This window comes from Ahaetulla prasina, chromosome 16, assembly GCF_028640845.1.
Source record: "Ahaetulla prasina isolate Xishuangbanna chromosome 16, ASM2864084v1, whole genome shotgun sequence".
Classification (NCBI taxonomy): domain Eukaryota; kingdom Metazoa; phylum Chordata; class Lepidosauria; order Squamata; family Colubridae; genus Ahaetulla; species Ahaetulla prasina.
In genome coordinates, this window is record NC_080554.1 from 6,692,484 (window position 1) to 6,712,999 (window position 20,516).

General features: G+C 45.3%; 1 protein-coding gene and 1 long non-coding RNA gene across 2 annotated transcripts; both read left to right on the forward strand.

Annotated features, from left to right (window-relative positions):
• The first annotated feature begins 641 nt into the window (after positions 1 to 641).
• COL27A1 (collagen type XXVII alpha 1 chain) lies at positions 642 to 16,736 on the forward strand. Its single transcript, XM_058159566.1, has 17 exons — positions 642 to 659; positions 2,010 to 2,054; positions 3,268 to 3,375; positions 5,137 to 5,190; positions 5,914 to 5,967; positions 6,513 to 6,566; positions 7,671 to 7,778; positions 7,959 to 8,012; positions 9,278 to 9,385; positions 11,197 to 11,250; positions 12,345 to 12,398; positions 12,595 to 12,702; positions 14,732 to 14,785; positions 14,966 to 15,019; positions 15,834 to 15,887; positions 16,099 to 16,202; positions 16,679 to 16,736. Exons 1-17 carry the CDS (start codon positions 642 to 644, stop codon positions 16,734 to 16,736), a joined length of 1,143 nt encoding a protein of 380 aa, XP_058015549.1.
• Positions 16,737 to 18,725: 1,989 nt separating this feature from the next.
• Positions 18,726 to 20,154, forward strand: LOC131186285 (uncharacterized). The gene is made up of 3 exons (XR_009152335.1): positions 18,726 to 18,776; positions 19,570 to 19,623; positions 20,110 to 20,154. It is a non-coding gene; the product is annotated as an uncharacterized LOC131186285 (long non-coding RNA).
• The last annotated feature ends 362 nt before the right edge of the window (positions 20,155 to 20,516 follow it).

The following is a 20,516-nucleotide window of genomic DNA, read 5'->3' on the forward strand; positions in this document are numbered from 1 at the left end:
ATGGTATAGGGTCTCCTGCTTGAGCAGGGGGTTGGACTAGAAGACCTCCAAGGTCCCTTCCAGCTCTATTCTGATTGACATGATAGCAATCTTCCAATACTTGAGGGGCTGCCACAGAGAGGAGGAAGGGGGTCAAGCTATTTTCCAAAGCACCCGAAGGCCAGACAAGGAATAATGGATGGAAACTGATCAAGGAGAGATTCCACCTGGAAATAAGTCCAGAATTTTTCTGACAGTGAGAAACAATCAGCTAAATTGCCTTCAGAAGTTGTGGGAGCTTCATCCCTTGAGGCTTACAAGAAGACACTGGACTGCCCTCTGCCAGAATGGTGTAGGGTCTCCTGCTTGGGTGGGGGGGTTGGACTAAATGACCTACAAGATCCCTTCCAAATCTGTTATTCTGTAGTCTAAAGAGAGTTTGGTAGGTTCTAAGTTAACCCTCTCTTCCCTTCCTTCCGACTTTCTGTTTTGCGTAGGGAGAACCTGGAATCCAAGGCCCTCCGGGGTGCCCAGGAACACAGGGGTCCAAAGTAAGTATCTTCTTCCTTGGCTGTGCAAATCTTGGGTTTCTAACGAATCGCCATTAACCAGAATATTTTGAATCTGTAGCCTGCTCCACGCGCAGAACGTAACAAGGAGCGATGAAACGCAACATGAAGGTTTGCAGAGATGCCAAGATCTGAATTAAAAGTGCAAACCAGTTTGGTTCAGGACTGCATTTTGAGGGGTTGGGTCCCAGCTCTCAATTTGCATTGGGCTCTGGACTTTGTGCATTATATAAAGGGAAAATGAATATTTTTATCGAAGAAGTGATCAAAATAGCACTTGGAATAGATTATCATAGAATAGAATTCTTTATTGGCCAAGTTTGATTGGACACACAAGGAATTTGTCTTTGGTGTATATGCTCTCAGTGTACATAAAAAGAGAAGACGTTCTTTAAAAATCATAAGGATAAAGAATAAAGAATCAACACTTAATGCTAGTCAGAGGGTACAAATAAGCAATCAAATCATGCTAGAAAACAATCAATATAAATCGTAAGGATACCAGCGACAAGGTTATAGTCATACAGTCATAAGTGGGGAGGAGATGGGTGATAGGAATGATGAGAAGATTAATAGTAGTGCAGATTTAATGAATAGTTTGATGGTGTTGAGGGAATTATTTGTTTAGCAGAGTGATGGCGTTTGGGAAAAAACTGTTCTTGTGTCTAGTTGTTCTGGTGTGCAGTGCTCTATGGCGTCGTTTTGAGGGTAGAAGTTGAAACAATTTACATCCAGGATGCAAGGGGTCTGTAAATATTTTCACAGCCCTGTTTTTGACTCGTGCAGTATACAGGTCCTCCATGGAAGGCAGATGGGTAGCCATTGTTTCTTCTGCAGTTCTAATGATCCTCTGAAGTCTGTGTCTGTCTTGTTGGGTTGCAGAACCAAACCAGACAGTTATAGAGGTGCAGATGACAGACTCAATAATTCCTCTGTAGAACTGGATCAGCAGCTTGGGCAGTTTGAGCTTCCTGAGTTGGCGCAGAAAGAACAGTCTTTGTTGTGCTTTTTTTTAGCAATAGCACTTAGACTTATATACCACTTCACGGTGCTTTACAACCCTCTCTAAGCGGTTTACAGAGTCAGCCTTTTGCCCCCAACAATCTGGGTCCACATTTTACCCACCTCAGAAGGATGGAAGGCTGAGTCAACCTTGAGCCTGGTGAGATTCAAACTGCCAAATTGCAGGCAAGCCGGCAGGCAGCAGAAGTAGCCTGCAGTACTGCGTTCTGACCACTGTGCCATCAAGGCACACAAAGAACTCTGCTTTATTATTTAAATGTCATTGAAGCTTCAGCGAAATAACTTCTGCTGGTTTGTGTCCTGGCCCTGTCCACTTATGTCTCTCTGCTATTCAAAAGCCAAGCACACCTGTGTTTTCTGGAGCAACCTGGTTGCAATGATGGATGAGGTCAACGGGAATGCCATTTTTATTTTTTCCTGGTCTTCCTCTCTCCGTAGGGTCCACCTGGACTTCCTGGCCTGAAAGGACTTGCTGGCCCCCAGGTACGTTCTCCTTTTCCATTTTTCTTGGGTTTGGGGAGTAAAGAGAGAAGGGTTCTTTTCATCCAGGTCACCTGGATGTGGGGCTCCCATGTGGACCTAATGTCTTCCCCTCGCTCATTCCATGTGATATTTTGCACAAATCATCATCATCTTCTTTTAGTGACCCCATAATCCCTTGCGGGGTGGAGGCTGGGCCACTGAATGGAGCTGAGTGTTTACTGGCCGGATGCCCTTTCCTGTCGCCAGTGCGGAGTTTTTTCCCCACAAATTTTTTGCACAAACGGATTCAAATATTTAAGTGGAGATTTATCTCGCTCTCTCTTCCAGGGCTGGATGGGTGAATTGGGTCCCATAGGATTCCCTGGGCCGTTGGTAAGTGTACAGTTATCTGATTGGGTCATTGAATGCTTGGGTGGGTCGAGGGATTTCCTATTCTTTTTTTGAACCAATGTTGACTGTCAACCGTCCGACTAATGGACCCAATAAAAACAGGCATCATCAGGAACTTTAAACCCCCCCCCAAAAAAACTTTATTGAGTACATCATTTCGGCACTGAAGCAAAGCAAAACCAACTCTAAATTTTCCTGTGCAGCGGGAAAGAGGAGTTTCATCCCCTCCTCCCATGGAACAGGTCATATTGCCCAATTGGGAATCAGTCTTTTGTTTTGAGAAAAAGTCCACAGCTTGGCAGACACCTGCAGAAATGTCCTTGGCTCTCACGGTTGAAGATTGTAGCCTCCCACATTCCATCTTACCGTTCCCTCCCCCCTGTTCGTTGGCAAGCTGAAAAGCAATAATAGCCACAGGAAGCTTAAAGCATTTTTCAAACTTGACATGGTCACAGGTATACATGCTCCCATCATGCAATGGACAACCTATCTCTATCAAACTCACAAGTCTAAAACTGATGGAGTCCGATAGCTCGTATGGTTAGGACGCTGGGCTGGAGATTAGCAAGCTCGTGTTCGAGACCCAAGTGCTGCTATTGGGTGGGATGAGCACTGGTCCTTTGCTTCAGCTCCAGCTGGGGATATGAAAGGGTCCTCAGCTGGGTGTCCCCCAGGCAACGGTGATGTCACCATTCAATCCATTCAACCTTGGTGCTTCTGACACGAGTGTTAGGTGATCTACAGCTGCTTTGTTGTGTTTTATGATACTAGTTTGCATACTTCGGGGTCTTTCTGGACCTTATTTTTACCTTTTACTTCCCAGGGTCCTCCAGGAAGAAATGGGCCCAACGGGGTCCCAGGAAAACCGGGACGAGGAGGGGAACCAGGTTCTCCTGGCCCAAAGGGCATGACTGGTCCACCTGGAAACCAGGTAAATAATACATTTTGCACCTTATCTTAGAGCCTGGCTACACAATCAGCAAATATTTTATTAACCGAGCTAGGTGGGAGTGGCAGAAAACTCAGACTTCCCAGATGGCCTGTAGGAACAACCAAGCTTTGTGTTAAAGTCACCCTGAAATATCCTATGGGCATAACAGAATAGAATAATAGAGTTGGATGGGACCTTGGAGGCCTTCTAGTCCAACTCCCTGTTCAAGCAGGAGACCCTATACCCGTGATGGCGAAACCTACGGCATGCGCACCGTCGTCAGCTGCGTTTCTGGTTTCCAGCATGCGCATGTGCACCAGCCAGCTGGTCTTTGTGAGTGTCGTGTCCCACTCCTCCGCTGACGGCCGGGTCAGGGAAATCCGAATCAGGTGTGCCTCTGCAGCTCTGCCAAAGTCCTAGCAAAGTCCTCAGGGCAGGCAGGAGACCAGAAAGTGACTTCAGCAAGATATGTTTAGACTTTGCCTGACTCAGAGAGTGCCAGAAAGCAGATCCTTTATAAAGGCCATGGGGTGTGGCTCCATGACTCAGCACTTATCCAGGCCTGCCCCTCCCTTCCTTCTGTTGCCTCCGTCTATCAAGTCTTCTGACACGAAGGTCACTCCAGTCGGCAGCTGTTGGCAATTGACCTTCCTCAGGTTCACATGCTGTGGGGGAGGGGGAGGGGTCTAGTTGCTCCGTTTGCCTGGGCATGGAGCCAGAGCTGGGGGCTGGAGGTACTTCTTCCTCCTCAGCCTGTCTGGGCATGGAGCCAGGGCTGGGGCCGGGAGGCATACTAGGACATTCCTCCGTGTTCGGAAGCAGATAAGAAGGCCCCTGCTGCGGTGAAAGCGGACAAGACACAACAGTGAGCGCTGGAAGCCCAAAGACCAGCTGTAAACTGGAAGACCAGCGCAAGTGCCCTGGCCAGCTGGTCTTCGAGTTTGCGGTGTTCCAGCACGTGCACATTTCGGTTCGCCATCACTGCCCTATACAGTTTCAGACAAATTGCTGTCCCATCTCTTCTTAAAACCTTCCAGTGATGGAGCAACCACAACTTCTGAAGGCAACTTCTGTTCCTTTGCTTGATTGTTCTCCCGGTTAGAAAATTCCTCCTTATTTCCAGGTTGAATCTCTCCTTGATCAGTTTCCACCCTTTGTTCCTTGTCTGGCCTTCGGGTGCTTTGGAAAATAGCTTGACCCCCTTCCTCCTCTCTGTGGCAGCCCCTCAAATATTGGAAGACTGCTATCATGTCTCCCCTGGTTCTTCTCCTCACTAGACTAGCCATGCCCGGTTCCTGCAACCGTTCATCGTATGTTTGAGCCTCCAGTCCCTTAATCATCTTGATTGCTCTTCTCTGCACTCTTTCTAGAGTCCCAATATCCTTTACAGATTTACAGAGTGGGAAGGGACCTTGTAGGTCATCTAGTCCAACCCCCTACCCAAGCAGGAGACCTTACACCATTTCTGACAGATGGCAGTCCGGTCTCTTCTTGAAAGCCTCCAGTGATGAAGCTCTCACAACTTCTGTTCCATTGGTTAGATTGTTCTCCCAGTTAGCAAATTTCTCCTTATTTCCAGGTTGAATCTCTCCTTGATCGGTTTCCATCCACTGTTCCTTGTCTGGCCTTTGGGTGTTTTGGAAAATAGGCTGACCCCTGACCCCTCCTCTCTCTGACAGTTTGCTTGCAGATGTTGTATTACCTAACTGCTCATCCTAAATTCTATTCTTTCTCTCAAATACATGTTTTGTATTCACATAGGGAACAGGTGGACCGATTGGTCTTGATGGAACACCGGGGGACAAAGGAGAGAAGGTAAGGGAGGAAAGGCAAGAGAAAGGGAAGCCATGGTGTATGGTGTAGTGTCATTTCTGAACCATGTTAGTGTTAATTACTCAACGAAAGCTGGTTTGCCTAATGCTAAACAAGGCAAATCTGGGCCAGGTGAAAGTATGATGCAAAACCCAGCCATTGCTTAAGAAGAGGTGTAAATTGCGCTATGCTAGAACATGGCTTCTCGGGGACGTGGTGGCTCAGGGGCTAGGACGTTGAGTTTTTCGATCGAAAGGTCGGCAGCTCAGCGGTTCGAATCCCTAGTGCTGCCGTGTAACGGGGTGAGCTCCCGTTACTTGTCCCAGCTTCTGCCAACCTAGCAGTTTCGAAAGCACGTAAAAATGCAAGTAGAAAAAATAGGGACCACCTTTGGTGGGAAGGGAACAGCGTTCCGTGCATCTTTGGCGTTGAGTCATGCCGGCCACATGACCACAGAGACATCTTCGGACAGCGCTGGCTCTTCAGCTTTGAAACGGAGATGAGCACCGCCCCCTAGAGTCAGCAACGACTAGCACATATGTGCGAGGGGAACCTTTACCTTTACTTTTAGAACATGGCTTATTTGATAAACGCACTTCATTGTTTTGGGGAAATCAAGTTTAGGACGTTGTGCGGATGTGTCTTTTGAGAAGAGCTACCCTCTTCAAATTCTATCTGGTGTTAGCTAGGATTTTGCCGATGTGACCGATCTCATCCCCTCTTTAGGGCAAAGATGGAGATCCTGGTGACATTGGCATCCGTGGTTCGGATGGAGAACAGGTGAAATGTTTTATTCGCGATGTCAACGGAGATTCTCAATCATCCAGGTCATGGTTGTCCCGAAGATGTTTTGCTTTTTCCCCAAAAGGCAACTGGAGTTTCTTGGGGTTTTCTTTGAAAACATTTCGCTTCTCATCCATTTTTTTTAAATTTATTTATTTGCATTTATATCCCGCCCTTCTCCGAAGACTCAGGGCGGCTTACACTATGTTAGCAATAGTCTTCATCCTATTTGTATATTTATATACAAAGTCAACTTATTGCCCCCAACAATCTGGGTCCTCATTTTACCTACCTTATAAAGGATGGAAGGCTGAGTCAACCCTGGGCCTGGTGGGACTAGAACCTGCAGTAATTGCAAGCAGCTGCAATGAAATAACAGGCTGTCTTACCAGTCTGAGCCACCAGAGGCCCTTCTCATCCAGGAAGCATCTTCAGCTCCAACTGACTGACCTAGAACTGGATTTATTGGTTTAGTTTATATATTTAAATTAAATACCTAGTAGAGGTAAGAGGTGTTAAAAGCTTTTTTTTTTCTCCTCTAGGGTCCCTTAGGATCGCCTGGAAGGCAAGGTCAGCCTGGAAGGAAAGGGGAGCAGGTCAGTAAACCCCAAAATGCTTTGAAGAATCTATCTTCCTGCTTCTAGTCTTAGTTTGCAAGCAAAGTCACACAATCTCTTTCATTTGGGCTGGTGATTCTGAGCGTCACATGGATCCCTTTGACTGTTTTCTCCCGTAAGCAGAAATATGATCCGTTCTCTTCTACCCTCAAGGAAATCCCACTCAGTTTATTAATTTGCCCTGATTGCAAGTCAAGAGTCTCTTTCTATGAGTTAAAGTCATATCAAGAAACGATGGACAGAGATGTATACCTTTCAGCCCAAAAACTCACTCACTCATCCATCCATCCATCCATCCATCATCTATCATCCATCCATCCATCCATCCATTCATCCATCCATCCATCATTCATCCATCATCCATCCATCCCTCCATCCATCCATCATTCATTCATTCAGGCAATCAATTTATTAAAACAATTTCATATCATCTCATTTTGAAGCATCATTCATTCATTCATCTATCATTCATTCATCCACCGATCCATCATCTATCCATCCATCCATCCATCCATCATCCATCCATCCATCCATCCATCCATCATCCATCCATCCATCCATCCATCCATCCATCCATCCATTCAGGCAATCAATTTATTAAAGCAATTTCATATCATCTCATTTTGAAGCATCATTCATTCATTCATTCATTTGTCTATCATTCATTCATCCACCCATTCATCATCCATCCATCCATCCATTCAGACAATCAATTTATTGAAGCAATTTCATATCATCTCATTTTGAAGAATCATCCATCCATCCACCCATCCATCATTCATTCAATCATATGTTCATTCATTTGTTCATACATTCATTCATTCATGCAATCAATTTATTTGCCACCCATCTCATTTTGAAGCAATTTACAACAGTTTCCATTTCCCCCAAACTGGGAAGTGAAGCTAGTCTTGGCTATGGGATGGCCCAGAAAAATGGGATACCCTGTCCCCATTATTCAGACCTATCAGAGAAAAATAAAACTTCAAGGATGTTTCTAATTTTTCCCCCCTTTGATAAGTCCATCTTCACTACTATTGCTGCTGGGGATGATAAGCTGATTTAGCTGTTGTTCCTTCCCAGGGTGACAGAGGAACCCCAGGAGATCCTGGCATCAAGGGAAGTCTTGGAGAATCTGGAGACAGGGGCTTCCAAGGGCCACCAGGAGAAATGGGAGAACGTGGGAAAGAGGTAGACACACAACCTTATTTGGGGGTTTCCCAGGCCAGTTTAGAAGAAGATGGTTTGGCTGCATCTCTAGAAAAGAGGAACAAAATCTAAGTCATCCAGAAGTCCACCTGGATACATTTTTGAGTCCTGCTTGACATCTCTTGAAGGCCTTTATGTCTTAGCATGTCCTTTCCCCCGCAGGGTGGTGTTGGTGATCCTGGAATCCCAGGCGAGCCAGGAACCAGGGGAGAAAAGGTATAATAGGAAGAGTTCTGGACTGATCTTCTTCTTCTTCTTCTTCTTCTTCTTCTTCTTCTTCTTCTTCTTCTTCTTCTTCTTCTTCTTCTTCTTCTTCTTCTTCTTCTTCTTCTTCTCCTTCTCCTTCTCCTTCTCCTTCTCCTTCTCCTTCTCCTCCTCTTCCTCCTCTTTCTTCAAAACTGTGTCTAGAGTAGGATTGACCCAAATTTTTTTTTTTTAAGATATTGACCAACACATGCATACAGGCCCATCTGTGAAATCTAGTTGAAGTTTGGGTGCTTTGGTCTGGAAATATTTCTTTCTAAAATTGGGGACATTTGGAGAATGTTTTTGCTTTTATGAGAAGTCCAATCTTCAATTTGTTTGTAGGTAAATGTAGGTAAATGTAGGTTTTTTTAAAAATGTTTTTTGTAACATGTCTACAAAGCAGTGAAAAAAAACCCTATCATGTCTTTTCCTTCTCCTTCTCTTTATCTTCCCTTTCTCCTTCCCTTTCTCCTTTTCCTTCTTATCTATTTTTTCTTTCTCTTTTTCGCCTTCTCTTTCTCCCCTATCTTTTCCTTTTCCTTCTCCTTCTCTTTCCCCTCATCTATCTTTTCCTTCTCCTCCTCCTCATCTATCTTGTCCTTCTCCTTCTCCTTCTCCTCCTTCTCTTTCTCCTCATCTATCTTTTCCTTCTTCTCCTCCTCCTCATCTATCTTGTCCTTCTCCTTCTCCTCCTTCTCCATCTTCTTCTTCTCCTCCCCTATCGTTTCCTTCTCCTTCTCTTTCTCCTCATCTATCTTTTCCTTCTCCTCCTTATCTATCTTGTTATTGTTGTTGTTGTTGTCGTCCTCCTCCTCTTCCCCCCTGTGGGGGCTGATGCTTATAAAGCCACGACAGTACCATCTCTACAGAAGAAACACATCAGAGAAGTGGACATAGCTTCTGGTTTCCATAAATATCAACATCATTAGAAATTTGTTTTTAAAAAATGTGGTGGTGGTGGGGAGGTTTCAAAACTGAACCTAACTTGGGAAGGAGGAAAGTGTGACCAAAAACTGTAAAACCAAGGAAATGGAATTGAGCATATTTGGCTTCAGTAACATTTTACATTGCAGTTTTCTGCTGCTGGTCCAAGTAAATGTCAGTCTTTAAGAGTAACATATGGAAAGTTGACTAGATTGATGATAGAAGAACATCTGAATCAACTTTTCCAGATCTTTTGCTGTTCTTTCCTATCTCCTAAAGCGATTCTTCCCCTCACGTTCTTCCTGGAACAGGGCAGCGCTGGCACCAGAGGACTCTTCAGTTGGCCTGGGCCGGCTGGGATCCCAGGCAACATTGGCCAAAAGGGCCTCAAAGGAGAGACAGGTCAAGAAGGCTCTCTGGCAAGTACAAATCTGACTTACCTTCTTCCTGACTTTTGAGTGGGCTCTCTAACCAGCCTCTCAGTTTGATGCCTGAGAACATGATGTAGACCATCATGAGAAGAACCTCACCAATGAGAACAGGAGAAGGAACCTTTGTCCTGGGATTGAGAACCTGGATTTGGGATGAGGAAGATCTCACCACCTTTGCAAAGTTGTGGGGAAGACAGAAGAGGACTCTCCCTCACTCCTTGGAGGTCCAAGGTTATCTTCAGTAGTGGGTTTCACTTACCTTCGCTACCTTGGCAATTTTAAGTTGTGTGAATTCTGGGAATTGAAGTTTACACATCTACAAGTTGCCAAAGTTGAGGAACACCACCCTAGAGCTCCTGATGATGATGATGATGGACCTTTCTTTAGGAGGAAAGAGAACAGGCCAAATAGGATTTCTTCCAGAGAGTTTGTCCTGTTGAAAGGACTAATTCTCTCTCTTTTTTTTCTCTCTTAAGGGACAAGTTGGTGTGATTGGGATGCCCGGCCCAGAAGGAACCCGAGGACATCAGGTGGTATCTAGTGGACCTTTTGGTTTCTTTTAAAGTTCCTTTCATTCTGCATGAATTCCTTGATGTTCTCCTGAACTTCGATGGACCATACCGTAACATGGTCTTTTTCTGCCTTTTGCTTATTCACTTTTGAGTTGTAAGAAAACCTGAGTTGCGTCGTTTCATCATTGGATACTGTATTTTATGTTACAGGGAGAACCAGGAAAATGGGGATTGCCCGGACCGGAAGGTGTTGAAGGACTAAAGGTATAGAAGTAGCCACTGTCATGTCTTGAAGAACCTCTTCTTCCGTTCTTCATTGCTTGGCTGTGACTCTGGCGAGAGAGAAGAATTGTAGAACATTGTCCTCTGTAGATACTTCTTTAATTGCTAGGCTGCTGCTTTCCAAATAAACTTACTGTATTTTTCAGAGTATATTGCACTTTTTTCCCTTCTAAAAGAGGCTGAAAATTTGGGTTATACTCCAAATGTAGCTTTTTTGAAGCTTTTTTCAGCCCTAACGAGGCACTAGCGAGTAAAGCGATCTCCGTGCTAAGCTTTTTTTCAGTGAAGCAACTTCCGTGCTTTGCCTGCTCCCTCAGACTCTCAGCTGTGAAGCTTTTTTTCAGCCCAACTATCAGCTGTGGAGCTTTTTTTCAGCCCTAAAGAGGTGCTAGTGAGTGAAGTACTTTGCATGCTCCCTCCGACTCTCAGCTGTGAAGTTTTTTTCCAGCCCTAATGAGGCACTAGCGAGTGAAGCGATCTCCGTGGTTTGCCTGCTTTTTTCATTGCTTCTCTCGCCAAAGATCAGTTGTGCTTTTTTTGTGCAGAAGCTGTTTTTTATCCCCAAGCAGGGGATAAAAAACAGCAAACTAATGTGCTGAAGCTGATCAGACTAAGGACGCTAGCCAGGTGAATACCTGGTAAGCAGATTTTCCCCCCCCTATTTTCCTCTCCAAAAACTAAGCTGCGTCTTATACTCTGGTGTGTTTTCTACTCCGAAAAATGTGGTAGATTCTTTCTCAGTCAGGCTTTAGACTGGAATCTCTGGAGTTGATGTTCTCCACCTTCAATGTTAGAGTTGTTTTTTGAGAATGCCCTTGCCAATGATGCATGTTGAAAAGTGCAGATCTGGAGAGAAGAAAGAGGAGGTTGGCTTGAAATAAAAATTTTGTGGAGTGTTATAACATGTATGATACTCTCATCTTAGTGTCTTCTTCACTTAAAACTTGCAAGATGGTAAAGTAATTTAAAGCCACTGTTGGGTAACTACCATGCTTTTCTTTTTAGGGGAATCCAGGTCTTCCGGGTCAGAAGGGGTCAAAGGGCACAGCTGGTATGATGGTAAGTTGTGTCAAATGGAGCTGTTCTGTCCTCCCTCACCTCCGTCTGAATTATGGCTTAATTAGCCGTCACTATCAGCTCTGGCAGCAGAATAGCCAGCGTCTGCCAAGAGCCTCCGTTATCTTCCACAACACTGGTGAGTCACTCAGAAACAAACTTCAGCTCGTAATCAGTGGATTTGCCTGTTACAAAGAGACACAGCAGCTCTGGCTGCCTTTTATATCCTGTGGGGTGTGGCTCCATAACTCAGCACTTCCTAGGCCTGTCCCACCCTTGCTTCTGTTGTTCCCTCCTCTCCTGCCTACCAAACCTAGGGTCCAGCCAGGCCTGATTGCCATCAGCTGGGTCTGGAGGCGTGGCCGGGGGGGGAAGAGTCAGGGGATGGAGGCCTCGTTATCTCTTCCACCTGGCCTGTTTCTGGCTCCTGGAGCTGAGCCAGGCAAGCCGGTGCTCCTGAGGTAAGTCCTGACGGCCCTTCCCCCTCACTGTCCAAGTCACTTTCTGGCGCAGACACAACAGGAGCATTTGAACCTCTTGATTGGAATATTGTGAGTTTCACCCACAATTCCTCCTCAAAGTTGACAAACTGAAGTCAGCCTAATCAGGGATGAAATCTACTTACCTTCCTTACCAGTTCAGAAGTTCATGTGCCCCGTGCGCGTCACATGTGCACGCAGACCTTCTGCGCATGCGCAAAACCTTCTGCGCATGCTCAGAAGGTATAAAACACATTACTTCCTGGTTAAAACCAGGAAGTAATGACACCCTGGGTGGGTGGGTGGGCAGAACTTTGCTCCGCCATCGCTACCAGATCGCCAAACTACCGGCCATGATTGCTATTGGATCGCACAATCCGGTCTGATCCAGGAGCATTTCACCCCTGAACCTGATCCAGTAAGTTCCTTTTTAAAAAAAAAATAGTTCCAGTTGCACTTGTCCAGTAGGAGGTAAAGAATTCTCATCCATCACTACCTAAATGCTCTTCCAGAATTAAAGGACTGTTGGGTGGAATCTGAGAATCTGACATATCTACGTGGCCAAACATGGCTTGAAGAGATCCAAATGGAAAATGTATTCCCCTTGATTTTTTGCAGGGACCTCCAGGAGAAAATGGGAAGAAGGGGGATCAGGGATCACCTGGACCTCTGGTAAGGAAAGGCTAATGAACCTATTTGTAAATTTAGAGGGTTTTAAGCTTAAAAATAAGGACGGAGATCGTTAGGAAAACGGTCTTTGCTACCAAGCTGAGGAAGTGATGGGGCGTCTCCTTTACGAGCTTGGTTCATTCTTTTGTGGAGGGTGTTACCATTTGGTATTATATGGGTTTTTTGGTGTGTGTTGCAGGGGTCATCAGGTCCTGTAGGCCTCGAGGGAATTCAGGGACTTCGAGGTCTTGATGGTCAGAAAGGAGACCAAGGAATGACGGGAGAGAAAGGAACTGGTGGGCTGCAGGTATCTACCATCTCTATTGGTTGAACATCAGAGGTGGGTTTCAGCAGGTTCTGACCAGTTCTGAAGAACTGGTAGCAGAAATTTTGAGTAGTTCAGAGAACCAGTAAATACCACCTCTGACTGGCCCTGCCTCCACCTATTCTCTGCCCCCCAAGTCCCAGCTGATCAGGAGGAAATGGGGATTTTGCAGTAACCTTCCCTTGGATTAGAGAGGGAATGGAGATTTTACAGTATCCTTCTCCTGCCACGCCCACCAAGCCACACCCACAGAACCGGTAGTAAAACAAATTTGAAACCCACCACTGTTGAACATGGTTGGGTTCGTCCACCTTCATAACATTTGTTGGTCATTCTTCTCTGCAAGCCAGCTTTGGCTAAATGTTCTGACCTAGGCTTCACAAAAGCATGAAGCAGACTCCTTGTCCCGACAAAGGAACTTTTTTATTAAACTAATGTGAATTCCTCTCATTCACATCCAGCAAAGTCCTGGCAAACAGTCTTCCCAGGGTGAATTTAGAACCACAGACCTTATCAGGCTTGGAGAGCTGCCAATCCGATATCTTCCAAATGCAATGCTGTACAAGAAAAGACTTGGCAAGGAGTGTCTGAGAGTCACGAACCGATCTTCACACTAATGAAATGAACTAATTGTCTCCTGCAAACTCCACTCCCCTTTCGCTCCTCTTTATTCCCTGTGGGAGGGACCATTCACTGTCCACCTGTGCCTTTACTCCCGAGTTGACCCTTGTTCCTTAACTGTTCCCTTCTCCTGGCAGCTCTGTGCATGCGCACTCTGGGAACAGGCTCCATCTGTTCTTCAGCCCTGCTTATCTCCAACTTCGAAGGTAGCTGATAACTGTCGGATGGCCCTGGCCCCCTCTCTGCCTCCAATGCAGAGCCCTCATCAGAGCCTTCCCCAGATTCCAGGACTGGCCCATGTTCCTCCACAACCTCCTCACTGTCCAAGTCTGCTGCCAGCTCCGCTGGCCACTGGCAGGCCACAACACTAAGTGAAAAGAAACTGAATGGTTGAATCTCCTCCTCCTTTAGCAAGTTATCCTATCATAAAACCAAGAGTCTCCCACCCCTCCCACCCACCCCCGGTCTGCAAAGCCGAAAAGGGTGGGGAACTCTGACCTAGTCAACAAATGGTCAGGACTAAATTGGTGCTAGGTAAGATTCAACAGAATTCAAGAGTGGCTGGATTTAAGACCATTTATGGCAACATAATGATTCCAGGCTAATTCCTCTCTTTTCCACCCTATGCTCTGCCTTTCCTTCTCCTATAAACCTTTCACATTGTCATCCTGTTGTGGCCTGCCGGTGGCCAGCAGAGCTGGCAGCAGAGTCAGACAGTGAGGAGGTTGGGGAGGAAAGTGGGCCAGTCCTGGAGTCTGGGGAAGGCTCGGATGATGGTTCTGAGTCAGAGGCAGAGAGGGGACCAAGGCCATCTGGTAGTTCTTTGCTGCCTCCGGAGTCTCCGGAGTCTGACATCAGTGAGGCAGAAGAACAGTGTCAGCCTGTTCCCAGTGTGCGCATGCGCAGAGCTGCCAGAAGACAAGAACAATTTAGAAAACAGGGTCGACTTGGGAGTAAGGCTTGGAGATGATTGGCCCCTCCCATAAGACATAAAAGAAGTGAACGGGATGTGAGCTTTTGAGGAAGCAATTAGTTCATCTGGTCGGTAAAAGCTCTGGAAAAGTTCTGTTTGACCAAGTTTGGCCTTGCCCTGCGTGTGGCAATTAGTTCTCTGGCAGCATTCCAAGGGAGATAAGTTGGGTGTTTGTAAAGACTCCCCTGAAAGACTGTTTGAGAAGCCTTTCTGACTGGGAATGACAATAATTCACTGCCGTATGAATTAAAGAGGTTTGCTGGGACTAAGATTGTGCCGTATACTTTCTAAGGAAGCCTAGGTCAGAACACATCCCACTTCGTTGACTTCAAAACATAGAATGCCTGGCCTAATTGCATTTGTCCCCAATGTTTTGCAAAATTTCACACACGTGTCTGTTTATTCTTCTGATTTTAGGGTGACGCTGGGCCACCAGGTCAAAGAGGACTGCCTGGAGAAAGGGGAGTGGGTGTAAGTAGATTCTACCTGCAGGATTTCCCCCCATTCTGGTGTGGAGAACTTCTAAACGGACATGCAATTGAGGGTGTCAAAATGTTTTAAATAAATTGCTGGGCCCTGGTCTTGCTTCTCTCTGGCAGCTCAGTAATATGATACTTCAGATGTCTCTTAAACTCCAGGTTCTCATTTTAGGGTCCTCCAGGGGGAAAAGGAGAACCCGGATCAACAGGAGATTTTGGTCCTCAGGTAAAGTACCTAGATTAGACATCATAACACCTTTTAAGCTTTTTTTATTTCTAGGTTCCCCTGCCCTTTCTCAGCATGCTGAAAAGTCCATCTTCTCTTCCCCATGGAAGGTTTGCAAGCATTGTCAGACTTCTTAAATATCACAAAGGGGACTGGGAATTGTTGAGCTGTGATAGTTTGTAAGAGTGAATGAAGAGTTGAGATTTGTTAGTAACAAGGCTTAGACAAGGGGTGCCCACCTTGGTACCATTGGCTAGCTAACCTGAAAACTTTACTAGGGACAATAAAACAGCAATAATCCACAACTGTATGTCACAAATACAGAAATCATTGCGTGGTCAAGAACAAAGGAGAGGTAAATTACGGAAATGCCCTTGCATTTAAAAAAGTGGAATAATCAGGTGCAATTAAAGGATATTTAGCATGTAGGAATGAAAGATAGTCCTTGAAGGTCTAAAACAACTTGGTGTGGCCAACTTACCTTGGCCAACTCACCGTGGCCAACTCATCATGGCCAACTCACCATGGCCAACTCATCATGGCCAACTCATCACGGCCAACTAATTCGCAGCCAACTCATCATGGCCAACTCACCATGGCCAACTCATCATGGCCAACTCCCAGAATTCCCCAGCCAGCCCAGAGACTTTCCCAAAACATCTTCTTGGCCAATGATGGAACTCTGGTTTTCTGGGATGCTGAGGGCCAGACTCTACCGGCTGGGGAATTCTGGGAGTTGAACTCCACAAGTCTTCAAGTTGCCAAGGTTGGACACCTGTGTGTTAGACCTTCTTGCTTCATCTCTGTCTTTCAGGGGGCTCCAGGACCACCAGGTGTAGCTGGCCAGAAAGGAAGCAAAGGGACAAAGGTACGAATGGACCAGCTTTTGAAACTGTTCTAGAGTTGGTTTTTTTCTTAAAATGGGGAGGGAGGGGAATCCATCCGTAGCCAGATCTTATTTCCTGACGTAGAAAGATGCTTTCGCCCTGTCCCAAAAAATGGATACATCTTTTAGAACAGGGCTACACAAAAAGATTATCTTTTTTCCCCCATTTTCATTTTGTTCTTCTCCTCCTTAGGGTGAACAGGGGCACGAGGGGAGAATTGGAAAGATGGGTAAAGCTGGCAGAAAGGTAAGAAGAGGTCTCTGTTCTCTCCCAAGGAGCCACCTTCCTCTGAGACGGTTTGAAGAGTTGAGGTTCAGATGTTCCTTCTCTTTCTCCATCTGCTGAAGCTAATAGAATTGTGTCTCTGTGTGTGTGTGTGTGTGTGTGTGTGTATGTCCCAGGGCAAGCACGGTAAAGCTGGTTCTCGATCCCCAAGAGGGTCCAGAGGCCACAAGGTAGGTGGACTTCCTAGTCTTCTTCTTCTTCCACTGGCCTGCGAGACTTTTAAGACAGTGAGGTAAGCCCAGTGATGGGATTCAAGTAATTTAACAACCGGTTCTCTGCCCTAATGATTTCTTCCAACAACCAGTTTGCCAAACTGCTCAGAAAGTTAACAACCGGTTCTCCCGAAGTGGTGCGAACTGGCTGAATCCCACCGCTGGGTAAGCCCTGCTTTGCTCGGTCGCCAGCCTGCAAGCGAGGGGGTCCTAGCTGAAAAACTGGTTGGGAGTCTACGATACGAGTCGCAGGTGTTTTTTAATCTCTCTTCCAGGGTTCTCCAGGTGAAAAGGGTCTCCCAGGTGTCCGTGGACCCCAAGGCATTTCTGTGAGTCTGGCATGAATGCAAGGGGGGTGGTGGTGGACCCAGTAGTGGGTTGCAAAACCCGTCACTACCGGTTCGCTTGTGCACGCGTGCAATGCTTCTGCACATGGCGTGGGTGGGTGGAGCCTCCCAATCCAGGTAGAACCGGTAGCAACACACCACTGGGTGGGCCAGTGGTGGGTTGCCCCCTGTTCGGACCGGTTCTATAGAACCGGTAGTAGAACCGGCGCCCACTGACCCAAACATCCTCAAAAGCGATCTGCGCATGCACAGAAGAGTGCGCGTGTGTGCGAGCACAATGCGAATTCGTAGTAAAGATAAGTAGAACCCACCCCTGGGGTGGACCCTTGGTTCTTCTCCTTCCTAGGCTCCTGCCCAGCCTTTCGACAAACTCCAGATGCTGAACTCCAGATACCAAATTCTAAAGCTGAAACTGAAAACTTTCAATGTTTTTCCAGATGGTGTTTGTTTCAGCAATTATTTTGTCTGAACTTGCTCGCACTCTCCCCTTGTTTTTTTAGTATCAGTAGTCAAATCCTGGTAACTTTACTCTCTTAGCACCAGAATCCCTTCCCTTCCTCTCTTCCCTTCCTTCTCCCTTTCCTTCTTCTCTCTTTCCTTTCTCCTCCTTCTTTCCTTTCATCCATCCATCCTTCCTTCCTTCCTTCCTTCCTTCCTTCCTTCCTTCCTTCCTTTCTTCCTTCCTTCCTTCGCCTCCTTCAGATCAGTCAACCATGTTCAGAAGCCAAAAAATATTAGACGAGAATACATCCATGGTTGGAAAAGATGATACAACAGCATGTTTATTTATTTTATTATTTATTTATTATTTAAATTTTTATACCGCCCTTCTCCCGAAGGACTCAGGGCGGTTTACAGCCAGATAAAATGAACAGTACTATTACAAAATAAATACTATTAAAATAATATTTGACTTAAAAAGTCAAATGTTGACTTAATGTTGACTTAAAAACCTGAAATATTTCTATTGGGGATTCTACCCGAAATCTATAGTAATCTATATTTAATTATCAATGTATGAACTGCAGTTAGAATTGTATTCGCACAAAATTGGAAAAATGAAGAGATTCCGATGGACGAGAATGTGATCAGAAAACTATTAGAATGGGCAGAAATGAATAGATTAACGCTTGCAATCAAAGAGAAGGACCAAACGGAAAATTATATGATATGGGATTTATTTTATTTATTTATTTATTTGTCATAACAATATATGTAGGTATCATACAAAAAGATTATATAATATATACACATATATGGGTAAATATAAGGAGGTATAAGCATATATATAGGAAGAAGAAAAGAAAAACAATAGGACAGGAACGGTAGGCACGTTTGTGCGCTTATGCACGCCCCTTATGGTCCCCTTAGGAATGGGGTGAGTTCAATAGTAGACAGTTTTTGGTTGAAGATTTTAGGATTATGGGAAGAGACCACAGAGTCAGGTAAAGTATTCCAAGCACTGATGATTCTGTTACAGAAGTCATATTTTCTGCAATCTAGATTAAAGCGGTTGACATTAAGTTTAAATCTATTGGTTGCTCTAGTATTATTGCAATTGAAGCTGAAGTAGTCTTTAACAGGAAGGACATTACAATAGATGATTCTGTGAGTTAAACTTAGGTCTTGTCGTTATTGATGGTTAGAGAATAAACATGAAAGCAAAAAACAAAAAGATTAGTAAAATATAAGTTAAGATAGAATTAGATATGTTAAGATGATTATTGTTATTATGATTAGGTATATTAAGTATATTAGTATTAAGATAAGAAATAGAGAATTAATACCAATGTAATGAATATGACTGTATTCTATTGCACTAGATATTTGTACACAGATGATACACTGTTTAATGGAAGATGAACCGTTTGTATTAAAATAAAATAAAAAACTTATTAAAAAAAAAAGATCAGTCAACCTTCCTAGCCTCAAGGACTTACACTCTTTCTTCCTCCTTCTTCCCCAATTTTAGGGGGCTTCTGGACATCGGGGCATGAAGGGTACAAAAGGGCCCAGAGGGCATAAGGTGAGTGCTGATGGCTAGTGAATATACATATTAGCTACCCCTCTTTACCCTCATAATGATCTGGTGGTCATAATTCTTCTTCAAGCTACCGTATTTTTGGGAGTATAAGACGCACCTTTTTTCCCCCCAAAAAGAGGGTGAAAATCTGGGTGCGTCTTATGTAGCCCCACCCAGCTTCTCAAAAGGAGGTTTCAGTGGCTGAAAGAAGCTTCAGAAAAGAAGCCCCCAAATAGAGCTTCAGAAAAAAAAGCCTCCAAACAGAGCTTCAGAAAAAAAAGCCCCCAAACAGAGCTTCAGAAAAAAAAGCCTCCAAACAGAGCTTCAGAAAAGAAGCTCCCAAACAGCGCTTCAGAAAAAAAAAACCCAAATAGAGCTTCAGAAAAGAAGCCCCCAAATAGAGCTTCAGAAAAAAAAGCCTCCAAACAGAGCTTCAGAAAAAAAAGCCCCTAAACAGAGCTTCAGAAAAGAAGCCCCCAAACAGAGCTTTAGAGGCTTTTTTTCTGAAGCTCTGTTTCGGAGGCTTTCAGAGGCAGAATTTTTTTTTTCTGAAATGGAGTTTCAGAGGCAGAAAAAAAAAGCAAGGCACGGAGCTCACAACCAAGGAACCCGTTGCTAAAATTCACCTCTGGGAACAGCTGATTGGGGGTATCCCAGAAGGCCAATCCACCTGCCAATCAGTTTTTTTCTTCTTTTCCTCCCCCAAAACTAAGGTGCGTCTTATACTCCGAAAAATACGGTAATCCCCCTTTTGCATGCCGTGAAGGCTTCCCGATCTCTTGGTCCTTTTTTCTAGGGTGACAGAGGCAGCAGAGGGCTTCTTGGACCCCAAGGTGATCCTGGCTTTAAGGTGAGGATGAGAATTGCATCGGGGTGCTGATGTTCATCCTAGAATTTGAACGCCCCAAATTTGCCAGCAGGAGGTCTATGTAGGAGTATCTGTTGCCTTCAGACAGAATCTTGCCAGAATGAAGCGAGGATCTACATAACTATAGATATTGTCACGGCTGACGTCCTGCTAGTATCGCTTCGCATCCTGCCGCCTGACATTTTTGCAATGGGGGGGGGGGAAGGGGGGAGAATGAAATGTGGGAAGACAAGGGGGGTCTGGGAGCCAGGTAGTGCCACCCCAACAAAGGGGGGACGTGCAGGGGTGAAATTCTCCCGGATTGGACCAGATCGCGCAATCCGGAAGCGATCATGGCTGGTAGTTCGGCGATCTGGTAGCGATGGTGGAGCAAAGCTCTGCCCACCTGTCTGGGTGTCATTACTTCCCGGTTAAAACTAATGTTAAGCAGGAGCGCAGTTCTCATGGAATTCCCTTGGCCTCTTTTAGGGAGAAGACGGCCCTGTGGGACTACCTGGGGGGCTAGGACCAAAGGGGAAACAGGTAAGCTGCTTTCGAGCTAACTTGAACGGACGCTGACATTGCACTGGTTAAAATCCTTCCTTTCACACACCTAGGCACCATAATATCGTACCGTTGCATGCCTGTAGGAAAGTGCAAAGAAGGAAGAAAGAATCCCTGATGATACACTTTTGAGGGAGGGGGTGCATGAAAGCCATTTCTGAATTATTTACTCCTCCCCCCCCGCCAGGGTGCTGTTGGCCTTCTCGGGGCCCAAGGTTACGCCGGATATCCTGGTGTTCCAGTAAGTATCTTTATTTTCCTGTGTAGATTTTTGGGGGTTAAGGAAAAAGGAGAAATGAAAACCATCATCTTTGTCAGGATTACGACAGATG